The sequence below is a fragment of the Epinephelus moara genome, chromosome 1, assembly GCF_006386435.1.
Source record: "Epinephelus moara isolate mb chromosome 1, YSFRI_EMoa_1.0, whole genome shotgun sequence".
Classification (NCBI taxonomy): Eukaryota; Metazoa; Chordata; class Actinopteri; order Perciformes; family Serranidae; genus Epinephelus; species Epinephelus moara.
Genome location: NC_065506.1, coordinates 44,280,156 through 44,300,169, shown reverse-complemented (window position 1 = coordinate 44,300,169; position 20,014 = coordinate 44,280,156). Strand labels below are relative to the sequence as shown.

Below are 20,014 nucleotides of genomic sequence, written 5' to 3'. Positions count from 1 at the left end.
ACGACATGCTATACTATGACTTTTTTTCATGATTTTGGATGACATGCTATACTATGACATTTTTTTTCATGATTTTGGACGACATGCTATACTATGACTTTTTTTCATGATTTTGGACGACATGCTATACCATGACATTTTTTTGTCACGATTTTGGACGACATGCTATACTATGACTTTTTTTTCATGATTTTGGACGACTTGCTATACTCTGACTTTTTTTCATGATTTTGGACGACATGCTATACTATGACCATTTTTCACGATTTTGGACGACTTGCTATACTCTGACTTTTTTTCATGATTTTGGATGACATGCTATACTATGACTTTTTTTCATGATTTTGTGATGACATAGTATACTATGATGTTTTTTCATGATTTTGGACGACATGCTATACTATGACATTTTTCACGATTCTGGAGGACATGCATGTTTAGTTGTATATTTTTTTGTATATTTGAGTATTTCTGTATATTCCACTCTAATTTTTGAGTACTCTTGTCAATTCTGGTACACTGAGAGCAAGTCCATCGTAATCAAGTTTCTTGTATGTACACAGGTGCTTGGTAAATAAAGCTGATTTGGAAAAAAGTTTTCAACTGATCTCAGTAGTTTGGCAATGTGCAACCAATGACAAGAATTGTAGCTGTGCATCTGCAAATAAAATAATGCCTACACTGATTTTAAGTTGAGTGAAGAAGAATAAAAATGGCTGCTTGTGTAGGGTGTAAAGAATGCTTTTAGGTAACAACACAGGGTGACAAATATGAGCATGCAGACAAACCTTTACGTCTGGGATCATTTTGTTATTACAGTTGGTTAAATAAAAAGTTAAATATGGATAGGTGTCTTTTTGACTAATGCACTTTGTGTAAATCATTTATGTCTAGGATTGTTATTGTATTTCATTTGTACTCCATACTAGGCAACCATGGTCCTGAGTCAATAAATTTGATTCCCTGACTGCTTGTGTGATGTGTTGAGCAAAATGATATTTGATAAGGATGATGTTAGTGATGGTGATGATGATGCAGTTCTTCCTCACCTGTAGACGGCTCTGTGGCTCTGATCCCTCTCCTCTCCATTTATGACACAAGAATATAAGCCAAAGGACTCTGCACCTTGAAAACCAGAGAAGAAGAAGAAAAGAGAATGACACGGGGCAGTAACACAGTGTGAAGTGACAGCCTCTGTGTTCAGCTAATAAAAAGATTAATGACATCGACTTCTTATTGCAACAAAAGTCCATCATATACAAACAGAAAAGACAATTAGAGCGCACTGTGTTCACTTTAAAGCACACACACATTCTGTAGGAGCGATGAATCACACTTTAATTAGGCGTGAAACAGATGAGCATTGTGTATTTCCACCTACGTTCCCCTGAGACATCCGTTACCCCCTCCTGCACTGTTCAGATAAACCGCTGTGGTGTTTCTAATGAGTCTGTGAAACACATGGATGGCATCCAAGAGAACAGCGAGGACTATTAGAGGAAATGACCACACATACATTATAGACGCATCTCTTTCATAGGAATCCTCCGTCCTGCCCATTACTGCCAGCTACCTCACACCCACAGACACACTGTGATGTGGGTCAGTGTCTGACTCACTGCTGATATCTCCTACTGTTTTCCCAAGGTGAGGATCAGCCCAATGAAGGTAAATCCTACAATCCATCATCCTCTCCCACCTCGGTCTTGGTCTTTATTTTTCTCTGGGAGACCACAAAGGTACAGTCGGGGAAAGCAGCAGATCTTAAAAGAAAACTGACACAAGCTGTTGCCCTTTACATTCTTTACGTATTTACGCTACTGAACAAAAGCCAGCCGCATGACGAGGCACTGAGCGTGAATTCTAAGTTGGGGTAAAATGCTACACTCATCACTGTCACTTTTTACCCACCATTAAATCACAGTAGAGGAGGGACACATACCAGCAAGACCATCACATCTGACATGTACAAGTGCTGATCAAAAACAATGGAGAAGTACTTTAATATACTGTATATATATTAATATATGTTCCTTTCATGAAGACTAATGGGTCCGTTCTCTCCCTGCATGCTTCAGCCTTCCCTTCATCCACAGCAAGTACACTACCTTTTGCCGAAATGCTTACTTCCGTAGATATTTTGCATCATAGCAACCAGACGCGACTAAAGCGCCTCAGCTGGAAAGTAGCTGTGCCTCCAAGTGCCCAGCTGGGCCATTCCTGAGGAGCCTGATGTTTTCAGCGTTTTCAGTTGGGAGTAAAGCACAGGGCCTTAGAGCATGGACACAGCCCGCTCTTCATCTCTGCTCGAGGCTACCTTAGCCGCTCTTAAGATAGTGCATCCAAATCACTGACCAAACTGCCAGCTGTTGAGTTGCATTGTGGGGAATGTCAGGCCTCAGACCATTCTGAATACTTTGTTTGCCACCGTTTGGAAGCTGAGGGACAGCTTGTGACTGATTTCTTTATATGATCATCTGCTCCAGGCACACTGCTACATGTAGCTACATGCTAATGTCACAGACACATGTAATTTTGGTTGCCGATGTAAATCTCTTCTCGATTTCGGATCAGATTCCTGCTGAAACATATGTGGTTGTGTTTAAAAGCTTTAATTAGCGATATTCTTTATGGTCTTTATGGTATGCTACTATTAGTCATTACAGTCATTTTCTGGCTACAATGACGGTGCAGAGATGCTGAGATGCAGAGGACCTGACAACGCTGACCAATCAGAGCAGACTGGGCTGTTTGAGAGGGGCTCTTAAAGAGACAAGCACTAAAACAGAGCATCTTAGACAGGGTGAATAAAGGTGTTCCAGCACAGATGGTATGAGGAAAATAAATTGTTTTTGTTGACCATTAAAGCATGTAAATATGTATTTTGGGTTTCCACTACAACAGGTATGAATGCGAAAATGAGCATAATAGATGTCAAAAATGCAACAGGGCATCTCATGTGTCTGTTTACACTGCAGCGTTTGAGGATCAGGTCTCATTTTTGACTAACAACATGGGGTCTGAAAATCTTAAAGATTACAGTTTGAAGCAGTCAAAAATACACACGGTGGTGACCAAATATTTAGTGCGTCCAGCATGATAAAAAATAGAGAAATACTGCCTCTTTAGGACTGCCACTGTGTTAATGCCTAAAACAAGACTCAGCTAACTCTTCTTGAATGTGTGATTGGTCTGAACAGCAGAGGGAAGAGAAAGGCGAATCCATGAATGTGCTCGCTGTTTTTTGGCTCAGTGTCCCTCCACCCAGCAGGCCTTTTAAACATCCAGCTGGGTCTCAGCCCTGAACGTGCTGCTGTCAGAATGCTGATAACGACATCAACAAAGCAGCAAAAAACACAGCTTTCATTTACAACACTCAGAAGCTGTGCCGGGCATTGTGGCTTAAATTTCAATGATTTCATAGGTTTATCTTCAAGCCACTGGCATGATGAAATAAAATTCCAAATCCTTTTCTTCAGCCAACTTAAAATGTGATTCTACAAGATAGAGTTGAATCTAACTCTGCAGACACACAGTCACAATATCCAGAGTTACATGTCATGTGGATGATGATAATTTGTGCTGTATGAGAATATTCCAGCACCTGAACATCTCTGTGACTTTGCTTTATCAGCCACATCGCTTTAAGCCTTTCCCACCACGCTGCCAATTCAGCCAGACAGCATCCACTGCTGTGTTACTCTGTGTGCTGTACCTGTGTGCTTCACACAAGTCTTTATGGGGGGATTTTAAAGCAAAACTTGAGTATTTTTCAACCTGGACCCTATTTTGTCATGTTTTATGTATAAGTAACAAAGGGAGACCAAAGTTTTTAAAATTGGTACAGTATTGAAAGATACGCCTCCTGCCATAGCAGCAAAACAGGCTGCAATTCAATCTCTATGGGCAATTGTGCACGGCCAACTTCCGTTCATTTCTTTACATTTTACTGGACACTTTATTGTGACCAAGTCCAACTAAGGGAGAAGTCTTGTGAAAAAGAGTTCTGAAATTTCATGAGAGGTGACGTGTTGCAGGTAAAAAACCTAAAATAATATCACAATATTTCAGGGTATTTTTGCGGTAACGATTTTCTTGATTATATGACAAATAAGTATTAATTTATTATTAATTAATTAAAAATTAAAAAATGTCCCCTGGGATCTACTTATATATAAATCAACAGGTGATTTCCTTCTTTTAGTAAAATCCTAAATGATTGGGTTTTTTTCCACCTGGACCTTTATGCTCTGCCATTTCTCCTCTAATCATCACGCTGTAACCTGTGACAGGCTGTTATGATACCACAACTATCACACATTCACATATATGGAGTTTTTTGTCGAGCTGTGAGGGTCACGTAGGTTTACGTTACCAAAAGTTTATGACAAAATCACTTGACGACACCGACTCCCATGTGCGCATGGGGAGAGAGGAGAGGGAGAGATGCTGTGCTGCTGCCAGAGGAGCTGCTGAATGAGTTCCCTCTGAGTCACTAAAAGAGTCTGAGAAGTCCGGGGCTGTTCATAAAACATTCAGGACGCCACAGTTTATTCCACACTACTGAAGCTGCTCCTCTTTTTGGAACCACAGCGGAGTCGGTAATAGTTTAGCTTTTAACTATGTTTGTTGCTGCCGTGGGTAACAGTATGAAGTCAATATGTCAACAAGTTGAAATACTATCAAAAATTATAAAATTATACAGGTATTATCCTGAATGATATGATGGCACACCCCTAGCGGAAACATTAGTGAGAGTAAGAGAGAGGAGTAAGGGTAAGCGGCTGTGTTGGAGTGCAGAACGCCTAGTTTAGTATTTGTATTTAAAAAGATTTTCAAAAATCACCAATAGAAGCTTCTGAACTACAACCAGACGTGTTCCAGCAGGAATGTAATCCGAAATCAGGGAGAAATCAAAAACATCAGAAAGCAGGATTAAGCCTCATGAACCCCTGACGTTAGCATGTAGCTTCATGTAGCAGTGTTTGTGATGTAAACACTTGCAGTAGCGAGCCTGGAGCAGATGACCATAAAAGAAATCTGTCTTCATCTTGTAGCCAAAGCAGGAAAAAAACGTTGGAAACAGTTTTCAGAACGGTCTGAAGCCTGAGGTTTGTGCTCACAGGGAATAACTGTACTTATGTTTACTTCATTATTTGAAACTTTTGTTATATTTTATATGAACGTCCATCAGTGTAACAACATAAGAGTATAACATGTCCCCTTTAAAAGAGGCTGTGACATCAGACAGGCATTGTGAGGCTGCTCCATATGCAAACAAGTGTCTTACACTTTGCATGTCTTTGCATTCTGCATGTCTCTCTACTAACAAAAGCCAAACCCAACACTTCTCATTCACCTCTCATATCACTTCTGATTCTCTTGACATGAAACACAACATAAATATTTAAAGAAAATAATCATTATCATGGCGGGGACTTACTGGAGGAGCGGGAGCGTCCGTTCATGAAGACGTTGAGGAACTTCTTGGAGAAATGCAGGTCAACCTCCGGAGTGGAGTCTTCAGACAGACAAGCTGTGGCCTCTCTCCTCACTCCTCCTATCTGAACGCCGTCCTCATCCTCCTCATCTTCCTCCTCGTACTCCTCCCCAATGGCCGACTCGTAGGGGGAAGAGACGCAGTTGTCGTAGACGGTGGCCGAGTCGCTGTCGTCACTGTAGCCTTGGTAACACTGCCGCAGACTGACCAGCTCTAGCTGAGCGTGCTCATCCACCACCAGCGTGTATTTGACCGAGTCATACGAAAGGCCGCTGGCCTCCGAGCTCATGGAAGTCCTTACTGGGACTCTGCTGCCGCCGCCATCCCCCTTTCCTCCCCCCTTTCTCATCCTTCCGTCCATTATTATCCTGTCCACGTCCTCGTCCTCCCCACAGTAGCTTTCATCTGTGGCGTCCACGTACTCCACTGATGACCCGGGCCTCAGCATGACCCCCGCCCCCGTCCCTGCCCCCTTCTGGCTGAGGTCCAGCGTGAGGGAGGAGCGAGCAATGCTGGGCGGCGTGATGAGGGACTCTACACAGGAAGCATATGAAGGTGGGGGGATGTAGACCTCGTCCTCCTCATAGATGGAAGGGTTTGTCCGGTCTGGGAGGGGCTGGTACGGAGGTGGGCCTTCTGTGTCGGAGCTGATGGACATGCGGCCCTGCTCAGTCTGCTGCGAGAGGAAAGGCCGGTCCTGCGCGTTGGGGGGGTCTAGGGGGTCAGCGGAGCGCTGCACAGGTGTCAGATAGATCTCCTCCGTGGGCTCTAGATGAACGTCCGTGTGGTAGCGGATCCTCTCCCGGTGGTTCCCGCCTCCATCCGCCTTCCCCGCCGGGTATAGAGGAGCTGGTGTATAGTTCTGCGGTGGGGGTGGCGCGGGCGGCTTCTCCTGAAGCTTGGAGCGAGTGGCAGCTGTTGTAGATGAGCCGTGCGAGTGTCCAGAGGTGTGGCTGTGTCTGCAGGGGGCGTCAGTGGAAGTCCCGCGGTCTTTGGTCTGCGCTCCCCCGCCCTGCACCTTGTCCTCGTCACTCAGGCAGCTGTGCTCACGCGGAGGGGTGAGCTCACCTGGAGGGAGAGCGGACGCAAACAGCAACACGCACAAACACACACGTAGACACACAAGCGCGCACAAAGGCCACACACACGTCCAGAGCAGATAAACATGGTACAGAAACGCAGACATGACCAACAAACAAACGGACACGAAGGCAGACATGACAACAAATGAACAGGCAGATAAAGCAAAGCACAAACAGGAAGAGAGAAGTAGAGATGGTTAGGTAACTGATGTCAGGATTACGCAGCTAAATCCCCATTACTCATCAAAATCATGGTGCAGCCAGGAGAAGGCGATTCATGTGTTATGTCATAATCCATCGCCAGGAAATCCAGGCATGATTTTTTCACTGTGGATGATGCAGCACTGACGTCCACAGGAGAGCACATGACAGGTGAGCTCTGTGTAAGTGTTTAAACAAACTTTAGCATTTAGCAGGAGGCCGACTGAGAATACTCCTTGAGAGGAGTTAAGGTTTGTGTATTTGTGAAACTGTTACTTTGCAATGCACCATCAAGTTACAACAATTAACCCTCTTAAATTAAACAGGAAACAACAGAATTTCCTCACGGGGCTGTGAGGACTCGTTCTGCACTGAATCACTTTGATCTGCAATTCAAAGAAAATTCTCAAACGACTCCTTAAAACAAACAATCTTAACTTAAAATGAGCCCTTGGTGCTTGTGAGGCCATGTTATGTAATTGTAATTTAGTTTGCCTGTAAATGGCACCAGTTGTCTTCAACAAATCTGCAGGTTGTATCACATTGTGTCTGTCTTCATTTTCACAGTCGCAAAATCATCAAGAATTCTAAAACTGTAAAGTACGGTGGACAGGGTGCACTTATGGCTCCCCTGAATTGGGCCAATGTCCAGAAAAGCAGCTCCTGAAAATGTTAAAAATCTAAAGATATCTTAGTTTGATTTTGAAAAGTCCATGCTGGCACCCGACGTCAATATGACATCAGAAAGATGGTGGACTGGACAGACATGAAAATCCGCTCAACAGTATTTTAAATGTTTTGCAGACGGTGGGTTTTGTTCTCAATACCTTTGGACTAAATGTTGGTATTCTACAACACGATGACGTTGGCATGAGACATTTGGAAGACGTTGGGTTTTGGTTACTGAACAACACACCTTTAAATCAACATAATATCAACGTCATGTGTCGTCAGTGTTCTGCATGAACTGACGTTGGCGCTAGACATTGTCCTGACATTGAATTTTGGTCACCAGACATCGCAAACTAAATTCAACCAAATATCAGTGTGGAAAGAAGGTGGTGGCCAGCTGGGAAAGGCCAACAAAAGCTGCTGCTAGCTTGATTTTATGTAGCAACACTGGACATTAATGCTATTTGGTTTCCCTGATTATTTCAGCGCAACCCCCCCATGCCAAAATCCAAACATTACAACACAATAAAAATAGATCTATTTGACTTAATTCTTATTTATTTGATGGGAATACAAGGCTGGCAATGATTGAATAGTAGGTGTGTGCTCCAATTTTCTATGCTGCCACCATGGCTTGAATAAAACATAACAGGCAATTTGATTTATCTTGTTTTTCTCAGGGTGTGTTTTAACCCTCATCCTACCAACTGTACTCGCAGACCCAAGAGGTATCCCTTTTGTCATATGTCACAGGTGCTTTATGAAAGCATTCCAATTTTTCAGTTTATTCCCAATGACTTTGCAGCTTTGTTTTCGGTTTCTGTTCTAATTAGTGCTTTTAAAAGTATTTTCATGACCATCACATTCAATTGATCACTTCAAGAAAAACTCAACCTGCTGCTGTGGACGTCCAACGTTCAGCTGGAAAATCTTCTCGTACAAGGTGTTTCCTTTGCTCCCAAACACAGACAGGAAGTGTGCAAGTGTGCCCTGAGCAAAGCATGAGCCAAATCATGCGCTGTAAAACTGCCTGTAGTGTGTGTGGTGTTCATAGCTCTATGTATACACTATCATTTTACATTATGTACAAACTGAGGAATATAAATTTGCATTTATTCAGCCTTTATTTTGGTAGATCTTAAAATCACTGAAGCTAAATGACACCAAATGAGAGTGAATAAGTGTTTAAGAACTAATGCTGATTGTATTTGGGATAAAAGCTGAAATTTACATTAAAGAAAATTACAAATTTTCGCTTCACACAAAAAGCAAATTAACTGTAACTTTCCGAAAACAATAATCTGACTTTTTCTCCGACGATTTGTGGAGACATAAGTTTACATTTTGCAATGATGGTTGTTGCTTTCATAAGTTTATTCTTGGGGCCCCCAGGGGCTTCAGTCGGTCGTCCTTGTATGTTAAAGAAGTTGCTAAGATGATGGTTAAAAATGATTGAGTTATAGCAGTTATATACTGTATGACTTGTTCCAGCAGTGGTGAGCTGTTGGCAGTGAGTGTGGTTTGTCTCGCCTCACATGGTGCTCTGAAAAGAGCTGTAGCAATGAGCAATGACAGCTCCCAGCTAGCTAACACACACACACACACACACACACACACTATACAGCATTGCCTCAGCTAGCCACGGTTAGCATAGCTAATCCAAGCTTTAACACTGTCCACTGAGGATCAGACAACCTGCCAGACTGAATGCAAATCACACAGCCATGCAGCTGCTGAGTTAATATCCCGGGGATTAATAATACGAGAGGCAGAATTCTGGACTCACTTATCAAACAGCAGACGAACATTCACACAGTTAAAGCACAATATGAGCTTCATGGTGTGAAGATGTGGTGGGAGAGAAAAGCTCACCTGTTTTCAGAGGCGAGGACGAGCCTGAGACCTTCTCCTGCCAACTGTACTTCTTCCCGAGGGAGTTGTTGTTTAATGTGTCCTGTTGAAGTGCAGAGAAGGAGGAAGAGAAGAAGAAGAAGAAGGAAGTGGCGAGAAAGAAAAATAGATGGAGAGTACAGAGAGGAAAAGAGAGGAGAGGTTTGGTCACTGAGTTCTGGAGCCAGACTCTCAGTGTACACAACTTTTTGTCTCTCGCTCTCTCTCTTGCTACACACACACACACACACACACACAAACCTTTTATTCTGTTGAATGAGTAGGGATTCTTTTGTCTGTGCTCCGTGGTGTGCATTTAAAGGGAACCAGACCTTTTACCAAAGCTACTGGGAACACACACACACACACACACACACACACAAGCCTGTTTTGGGGGATTTTGTTGATTGATGGACGAGAGCCTTTTATAAAAACAATAATACTTCTCAAATGCCTTTTTCCTTCTTTCAAATTCGACTGAAAGGATCAGGTTATCCAAATCACAAAAAACTTCACTTTCTTTTTGTGTGCTACAGAACGGTTTCAGCTCCCTTAATCATATTTTTTTTAAACAGATGGGGGAAAAACGTGAATGTTTTACAGGAAAAGAAAATGGATGAACATCATTAATTGAAAAAGGAATATTATTATTTTAAGAGCACCGCTTAAAAATCTTGTTTATGCTGACCTTCTCTTATTTAAATGACATCACAGGTGCAACAAACACACCTCTGATCACACTAGGGTTGCAACTGTATGAGATTTTTCACAGTCTCAGGAAATATCGCAGTTTCACGGTACCACAGTGGTACAGAGTTTATATTGGACCCTTTATATTGTGAATATTGGACTTTTCCTGATGGACACAAACACATCTCCAAATGAAAGCTAATGTTGCTCTGTCCCTGCTGGACGTGTAAAGAAGCGACAGAGACGCTGAAGACAGATTTAAACAGACGGAAGGAGAACTGGAAACTCCTGTGACGATGACACGTCGCCCAAAATAAGATCACACACTCCTCCCTCCTCCTCCTCCCTCCTCTGTCCACCCACCACCACGCATGACTCACTTCCCAGCTACGTTCACCAGGTGGAAACAAGGCTGTTGCCGTGGTAACGAGTGAATCAGCAGGTGGGAGACGGCAGCACTGATCTGGGGAGCAAAGCTTTGTTGAACCTCATTGCTCAGGGCAGTGACTCAGATACAGTGTGTGTTTATTAATGACTATATGGAAGTGACAACACGTGACTTTGACGAAGAGACATCAGAGTTTGACTGTGAGCAACACACACAGACACACACAGACACACACACTACACTTACTGAAAGAGGTTAAAACTAGGGGTGTGCCACATCATCTTGTTCACAGTAATACCGGCATAATTTTTAATAGGATACAAAAAAGGCATATCCTGATACACGATATTTCAACTTGTTGACATATTGACGTCATACTGTTACCCACGGCAACAACAAGCATGGCTGTAAGCGAAATTACCGACTCCGCGGTGGTTTCAAAAAGAGGAGCAGCTTCAGTAGTGTGGAATAAACTGTGGCGTCCTGAATGTTTTATGAACAGCCCCGGACTTCTCAGACTCTTTTAGTGACTTACCGCTCAGAGGGAACTCATTCAGCGGCTCCTCTGGCAGCAGCACAGCATCTCTCCCTCTCCTCTCTCACCATGTGCACACACGGGAGTCAGTGTCAGTGATTTTGTCATAAACCTTTGGTAATGTAAACCTACGTGTCAGTGATTTTGTCATAAACCTTTGGTAATGTAAACCTACGTGACCCTCGCAGCTTGACAATAAACTCCACATATGTGAATGTGTGATAGTTGTGGTATCATAACAGCCTGTCACAGGTTACAGCGTGATGATTAGAGGAGAAATGGCAGAGCATAAAGGTCCAGGTGGAAAAAAATCAACTCAGTCATTTAGGATTTTACTAAAAGAAGGACATCAGCTGTTGATTTATATATATATAGATCCCACATTGTTTGTATTTGGGAGCTGTTTAAATGTGTAATTTGTGGTCGATTTTATTTTGTTGAACTATTAATATTGTAACAAAATCATATTGTCAAGAATGTCATCATCACAAAAATTCCCTGAAATATCTTGATTACATTTTAGGGCCCTATCGCCCACCCACGCTACACACACACAAACACACAAATGTACTCCAGCATAAGGAGCCTGCCAGGTGGGAGATTAGAGTTGGACTCGGATTAAGACGGAGGGATCCCTCCTGAGATGGATGTCTGTTCTGTTTTTCTGTCTTAATCATTTTACTGACGCAGCTTCAGAGGAGACAATCTGTGAAATAAAACCTGCCCCTGTTTCTGCTAAGAGCTCCTTACACTGCACAGAACTTTTGTTCTTCATTGTTTTTGTTGTTTGTTTAATACTGTGGCTGATTTTTCCTTTTTGATGCCTGGATACTAAAAAAACTGTATTTGTGTTTACTTATGTTTTTTTAAATGGGTAAAAAGAGAACTAGTCTTATTCATGTTTAAAAATGTTTTAGTGTGTCATGATAGTTTAAGGCTTCACAGGATTTTTCACCTTGTAGTCGTCTGCCACAAACGCTGGCACTGGGCAGATTACTGAATCTAAAAATTATTGCCTTCCAAAAAGCCTCCCTGCTCTCACCCTGATCAGTGTTCAGCGCTGCTTTTGTTCAACCACACAACTCTGCCACTCACTGCCAAATGATGCAGAGCTAATTGCATATTTTAGCATTTTTACCAATCCACTGACCTGGAAACAGTCAGCCAGTGCGCTCTCTCTCTCTTCTTACAGTACTCTGTCTGACAAAAAACTGCCTGGAGATCATCAGCACTCATCTAGCTCATCTCATCTGAGCTGCATCTGTGCCTCCTGACTACACTTTTACTGTCAGCTGGAGCTGATGGAGCTGTTGTAGTGTCTCACCTATAAGGTGTGCCAGAGAAACAAACTCCACCATAAAGCACTGTATTTGTTATAAACCTATTTTGTTTCATGTCCGTAACAATCCAGGCTCTGTGTATGGATGAGTTATTTAGTTATTTTATATTGCCACATTGCCAGGTCTTCAAAAAACGTACATTATCTGTATATTTCAGACAAGGAGTGGGGGCTGAAAGGAAAATTCACATCCTCTGCTTGTGTGAGAGATCCATATAAGAAGAGTAAACAGAGGGACCAATTTCTACACCCACAGTAGCAATAAATAGACCAGAATGCAATGCAGATATTGCACACATCTATCATCAGATATCTGTTTAGTAGGGTGGTATCTCTTATTTCATTCCTTCATACCCTCCTGACATTTTACCTGGGTTTACAGTATATGACAGTAAAAACTGAGCTCCTGGTGACAGAGGTCACTGGGTACATTTACATTCCCCTATTATTCTGAATATGACAGTATTCTGAATTTGATACAGGTCTTTTCTGTTTGGCTTTTCCTTTTTCCAAATGTAGCATTTTGTGATTACAACATGGGATAGGCCAGTATTCTTTGGGTTTTGATAGCATTATTTGGACATGTATACAGCCCATTTGACATTTGCATCTTAACTGGGGTTTTTGCCACAATTAGCTCTGTGTGTTGTTATGGAGATGTTGTACACAAACCAACTCACCAACACTTTGCAAGGCTGCAGATGCATGCCCAAAGGAAAAGTCCACACTCTTGGTCAGATGAAGAAACACGTCTACTTTAAAACACTTTAAAAGACTTGGATTTCAACAGGTTTTTGGATATGTGATAATATTGCGATGCCAACCTTTTCAAGAAGGTGGTTGAAGGAATGAAGAAGGGAGGCTGTGTTCACATGGTCAAGGAAAAAAACTGAAAAAGAATCTCATTTTGATGCAAAGAAGCAAAATAACACAAGAGGCTCCAGCTTCATATTTTGATGTGATAAACAACATGTTAGCGCACGTTGATCGGAGTATGCACGGCTGCATGTGAACAGGAATATTAGAGGAATATTAATTTTCATTAGCCATGTAGGCAGTTTTGTCTTTTTCAGAATAAGGGCAAAAAATCAGAATACTTTGTGCATGGAAACGTTGTGAATGTAGCGTGTGTGTCATTGTCTAGCCTGTAATATTGCGTTTCTAATAAGCACTCAGCCCACATAGACAGGTCTCTCTGGGTTTAAACACTTATGGCCTATAGAATAAAGAATAGAGAGGAATAAGAGACCTTCTTGCGATGGGATGACACTAGCTGCCGCGGCGGATACTGCAACCAGGTCTCATTCCAAAGTCGTCAAAATCCGGTGCTTGGTCAGTGACTTCGAGCGTCAGACACTGGCGACAAAGATGTCCTTTTACATCAGCAATGCCGCCTGGTGGCCTCTGGGGGAAATGCGCCGTGACAACAAAGAACATTAAGCTGACGGATATCAGAGTAGGGTGGGTCAAACAACCACCGACTTTCACCCGGGAGGCTGGTGTTTGCTTCCCGTAAGCTTGTTAAGCCAAACCCTGTTCTTTTTTCCTAAACAAAACCACGTGTGTTTGTTGTTGAAGGAATGAAATGTAAATTTGTTGTCCTGACACAGTGCGTTTATTGTGAAAGAAACGGTTTACTTGAAGTGTTTAACTGTGCCTTTCTATGAAAATGAAAGTATATTTTGAAAACAGACGATGCATGTGACAGACAGAGCTTGACACGGCATCCCAGACTGTCAGCAACCAACGTTCTAAGGGTACCTTGCACGTCGGAAAGTCTATGACCAGTCAGAGTGAGTATTTGTTGGATACCGACACATCAGTGTTCCGGAAGGAGATAATGTGTTGAATAAAATCATGTGGTGAAGAAACTGCTTTTGTAGTCAGAGGAAGTCATCTTAACATGAAGTTATAAGTGTCAGTACTCCCAAACAGGGGCAGAGGAATTTTTCTTTTTTACTAACAAACCCAATGTCTCTTATTGAGACATGTTAATGTAACTGACACCTGTCTTTAACGTTAGTGAGTTAAAAGTCCTGAGTCAAAAGCAAAATGTCCATTACCATCTCAAAGCAGTCTGCAGAGCTAACAGGCTTTTCTGACCATCAGGTGCTTCAGTTAGCTTCAGCTTTAGAGCCTGTGAGTTATAAATCAAAGCGAATGATTTGCAGATGAAGGTCATTACACATGACACACAGCTCAATACTCATGTTAAACAAATGTAAATACAACTGAGCTGCACTCCAAGCATTGAAGTCTAGAAATCATAATAAGCCCAAGATCTGCAGCTGACGGATGCTACATATAACGAGATGTTGTTTATTGCTCTGTGTCTTCATAGTTCATGCAGAGGCCACTTCCAGGAAACCTTCATACATTTCACATTGAAATACTTTAAATCAGGTTTTGTTTTCTAGCTGCTGTATGAAGAGAGTGAACAATGTCCCAGGAGACAGGATGACTTCCCAGGAAGAAAATGCTTCAGAGCAATTATTTCCTTTATAGTTTCCAGTGCTGACAGCTCAAACAGACACACACACACACACACACACTAACAAAAGCACAGCAGCAAGAACAGTAGGCCTGTTTCCACCTCATGGAAACTGAGCAAAGAACAAAGCGCATACAAATATAGAGCTGCTTGATTGATCATGTTGACAGCCCGCTCTATGGGGGAGTGTGTGTATGTTTGAGTCACAGGAAAACTCACGATACATTACTGTATACGTTGCGTAACAAGAGTCTCATCATACCTGGCAGGTACATGTAATGTGAAAGGGGCCGCTCACAGTGATGAACTCACGGAGAACTTTCACTCACCCTGCAGCTCTGCTGAGCTTTTTAGCCTCTTTTAGCGCATAGTTTTGGATTCACAGCACATTTACTGTATGGTTTACTCTCACTTCACTCATCAGCCTGGTTTTCAGCACAAGCAGGCGTATTGACCCAACAAGGTCCGATAAACCCACGGTAAACCACCTGCCCAGCAACAAACAGCAGACAGAGAAAGTATGCAAACAGCTGATGAACACAGTCGAACATTTAGCAGCTGAAGAGTCACATATTTCTCTCAGGAGTGGGTGGTGCCCAAATATTAGTCTTGAATTCTTCAGGTGGATACATAGCTGTCTGCTGAATGTGTAGGCAAGTGTTTGCTGACATGTTAGTGAGAACATCTAACAACTGACGCAGAGTTGTCATACAGTACGTTTACATGACACTTGAAAAAAACGAATTATTGCCTTAATCCGACTATAACTGGACAACTGAAGTGCATGTAAACACGTTACTCCGACTAATATCGGAGTTCTCCAACTCCAATGAAGACACCCAGATAATGCGATTGGAATTCGATTTTCTCCGGCATGTATCCGCCGTAATCGGAGTTAAACTAGACAATGCATGTGCGCATGCTCCACACCCCCCACGCTGGCGTATTGCATGTGCGCATGCTCCACACCCCCCACGCTGGCGTATGACCCCAGAACAGACAAGACATGCTATTGTTGTAGCCCTCCAACAGCATACGGCGTTCTTGTCTGCCTCTCGAAATCACCATGACCACGAGGGATAGCGTGCACCTTATCTGCACAATCAGTAACACGTGCATTACGTACGAGATGAACGAAGCTGTACGATTATCCATCTTGCTGTTGTTCGAAAATGCCAGTCTGCCGCCTGACTCCAGTTGTTTATTATTAAGTGACGTAATAGGTCAACCGGAAAGGGGGCCGTATTAACAAGCTGAAACGACGCATATCGCCACCTAGTGTTGAGGAGGAGGACACGTTCCCGTCAGTAATTGGATTTTCTCAGTTGCATGTAAACTGGGACGAGGACAGAAGTCCGATTAGACGCCAAAATCTAATTCTGAGCATAGCTTGATTAAGCTGTGCATGTAAACGTACTGAGAGAGTGCCTCAAGAAGGAGTCCTAAAACACGGAAATGAGTTTGGATTTTACCACTCACTGTTCCCTCGTTTTTGGTTAGATGCTTAAAATAAGGTCTGTGATTAACACGAACTTAAGAAACTTTCATGTTTTGTGTCAGGACATAAAATACATCAACAAATACCCCACTTGTGATCTGTGAAGCTTCTATGTGTGTTAAGAAAGGCAGGTGCTAACAAGTGGCTGAATGAGACTACAGAACATCATCTGAACACGGCTTTACGGTCTTGACATGGTGGTGGCGTTAGGTCATGCAACCGTAGTGTATGATTCTAGCCTGACGTTAGCGTTTTACATGTAGGCTTCAATAACTATGAAAGTGGTGTTCATTTGTGAAGATTATTCGTTGAACAAAATGTTTAAGTATCAAGAATGTTAGTTTGCCACAGAGCTTACTTTCGGCAATAACCCAACATCCAATGGAAAAATACCATTGGCGTCTTGGAGCGGGAACCAGTGCGATGCTAACTTCTGTGTCGGCCTATAGAAAAACATCATCCCTGGAGCTTTCTATAAAACCTGATCATTCTTTAAAACATTTTAGAATGATTTTGTTTTGTGGTTTTTGAGCATGAGGTTTATAAAAGTCTCCTCAAGAAGAACGGCAGCATCAGAGGACAGGAAAATCAGGTGAAGTTCTTATAAAAGCGACTAGTCTATGTAGTTGTTTGAATGGATGGATCAAAAACACTTCAACTCAGGGAGCTGCTGTTTGTATCCTGACCATTTGAAAATGCTTCTCATATCCAGACTGTATCGAGATATTACCTGACTAAAGTTACACCTGGTGTTAAAATGTGTTTCCAGTGTCCACATTAAGATCCCTTCTTTCCTTGTCTACTACTTGAGAAGCCATTGCTTCATAAATGTCTTAGAAGTGACATGACTTGCCGAGTTTTGCTTGTATACTTTCGTCCGACCAAACTGAAAGCAAACACTTGACTCAATACGCGAGTGTCTCAAATAGCTTAGCTTGCTAACAGGCTAATGGCTGCTACCTCGCTGGGTTGGAACACTATTTCCACCCATACAGTTGTTGTATGTTGTTTGATATCACAATTGCATATACAGCTGTGTTCAATGTGGTGACAAAGTGTCCCTGACCATGATCATGTGGTCAAGCACTGTCCGACTGAATACGATCACCCAAAACGCGTATTTGAGTGTACAGGGGGTAATTAACAATGATCGATATGTAACTTTAATCCAATGTTTATTATTATTGCCGTGACGATGACGCTCCTCCAACCTTAATGAAGTAGTCATTTCAGTCCAAACCGTGATTGTTCCCCAGCCCAGTCGTCATAAGAAAGTTTGCATTTCACCTTTCTGCAGACCATAACCATGTTACTTTATCTTTCATATGTATCATATCAACGTCTCTGAAGTGATGTAATATATGAGCTGACTGAGTGAAGAGAATGGTGGATGGCATGTCACCTCGGTGAGATGGCTGCCAAGCTGAAGATGACTGTTCAAGAACATTTGACAACAAAACCAGTTGTGATGTAACCCGTCATCGCCACATTCTCATGGGCTCTGTAGGCTCCAGTTGGGCATGCTTTGTGGCGACCTGTCGGCGGGGATAATGCCATGAAAAGCTGTTGTTTAATACTAAGACATTGCTGCTTTTCCTGGTGAGAGCCAAAACACGATCTTTTCCTAAATATAACCATGTGGTTTTTGTGCCTAAACAAATAGGTTTTAACGTATCCGCTACATAATAACGTGCAAATATATCTGTGGTTTGCAGAGACGTTAAATGCCAACGCATTCTCTAGTGTTTGGCTTGGTTTCCCTTTACCTAACCAAGTCATTTCTGTGGCGGACATGAATCAAACCTTAACCATAGCGATGCCACATCATGAAATTGATTTATTCTTTACAGTGAATTTGTAACGTCACAAACAAACGATGTCATCCCTCAGATTGGAGCGTCATATCAGAAAGCGCTTGTGGGTTGTTCTAGAGGACATTAACGAACAACATATTTTGCGGTTTAATTTGGAGGAACCTGTAGAGATCTAAACACACACACACACACACACACACCATTAGTGTGTCCATTTAGGTAAGAACAACATGGACCAGAGCTCTGCTGTGTGAACAGGAGGACGGACACACATGAGATCAAAAGACATTGATCCACACATACACATACCTACACTGTGACACATAACCAGCCTCACCCAAACATACATACTCATCATGTTATGTCTATACTTGTGAGGACCCTTATTAATACCGCACACTGGGGCATCTCCTCACCTTCAGCTACACCTAATTCTAACCTTAAACCAAGATGTAACCCTCAAACAGCCCTTTGAAGACAAAATGTCCTCCTCTTGAGGTTAAATGCTGACACTGGTTCTCACAAAGATTGAAGTCCAAGAACACACACTCAGTCACGAGCTCTCACAGCATTCAAACACAAACAGAGACGGGCACCAGGGGAAAAAAAATCTCTGTGTCTTGACAACTGGGGCTATTGTTCAGTCCAGTAAACACATCCTGTGAGAGAAGCAATTGTAGTGAATCCAATGGTGATGTCACGCAGGTTGTTAATTCAATGAATGTCATAGTTGTGTGTGAGGAGGAGCCCAGACAGGCGGACACACAGAAAAAAAATCTTCACTTAAGGTTCACTCCTCCTGCTTTGTGATCAATACTCAGTCATCTGCCACAAACCGTGTGTGTGTGTGTTGTGTGTGTAGATTATTCAGACCATACCTGTGTGCGCGGCACGATCGGGAAGAGGTTAAGGGTCGTGGGTCTCTTGGGTCTGTAGGTATCCATGGTAACAGGTGCTACAGGGTCCTTGGTGACTGGCAGGGGTGCGATGGCAGACGCCTTTGAGGACTCTTTGTCACCGCGGTAACCGTCAGCGCCGTCGATCAGTTCCAAATGCAGCATCTCTGCCTGGAGCTGGCCGACAGCACCCAGCTCTGCCCTCCCCGACATGCTATTGGTGCCTCGTCTCACATGGCCCTGCAGGGATTGGAGGAAACACACCGTCAGTCGAGGCAGAGAGAGAGGCAGACGGTGAGGGAGAGAGTGTGTGTGGATGGGATGAGGAGATTGAGCCGGCCAATTACAGGCTGCTCCGTCTCCTGCCTGTAACACTCTAACTGCTGAGACCCTGAGCTGCTTTAAACACAGAGGAGAGACAATCCCCAGCATCAGCTTCTCCATGTTTTCATATATTGACTCATCTAAGATTTATTTAGCCAGGAGAAGCCTTGTGGAGATTAGATATCTGCTTTACATGAGTGGCCAAGACGGGCAGCATCACACTGACAGCATTTCTCTGGTAGCATTCCTCTGCTCTGCCAATCAGTGTTCAGTTTCATTGGTTAATCTCAGCGTTTTGATAACGACTGCTGTTAATTTTTTTTGTTCGAGATCTCACCTAACCAGATAATAATTGTCTTCATGTGAGCCTTTTTTCAGGGGGAAAGGGAGGGTGCCATTTTGCCCTAACCAATCTTTAGTAATGGACATATTCGGCTCATTGACATTACTTTTATCAGAAACGGAAACTGTGGTCGAGGTTTGTTGCTAGGAGCACTTCACCAGATGTTTGTCATGCTGATGAAAGCAATATCTAAGAAATCGTTGAAGTTGTTGTTTCTGCACGTTAACAACAATCTTTACAGCTGTTATTGATCCTATCAATGCTTGTTGCCATTTTTCTGGCAATGTTAGCCATGCTAGCTGTGTGGCTGTAGGGACAGCAACATCCGTCTGTTGGTCCACAACTCTTGGT

General features: G+C 42.8%; 1 protein-coding gene across 3 annotated transcripts in view; it reads right to left on the bottom strand.

Moving 5' to 3' along the window:
- The window catches only part of mapk8ip1b (mitogen-activated protein kinase 8 interacting protein 1b), an 80,309-nt gene that overhangs the window by 15,960 nt on the left and 44,335 nt on the right, over positions 1 to 20,014 (bottom strand). For all 3 annotated transcript variants that reach the window (XM_050046267.1, XM_050046276.1, XM_050046285.1), the window contains 4 exons: positions 18,979 to 19,236; positions 9,328 to 9,409; positions 5,444 to 6,568; positions 1,050 to 1,125 (listed from right to left, as the gene is read on the bottom strand). In XM_050046267.1, coding sequence (XP_049902224.1) covers positions 1,050 to 1,125; positions 5,444 to 6,568; positions 9,328 to 9,409; positions 18,979 to 19,236 — 1,541 coding nt within the window. The remainder of the gene's footprint in view (positions 1 to 1,049; positions 1,126 to 5,443; positions 6,569 to 9,327; positions 9,410 to 18,978; positions 19,237 to 20,014) is intronic.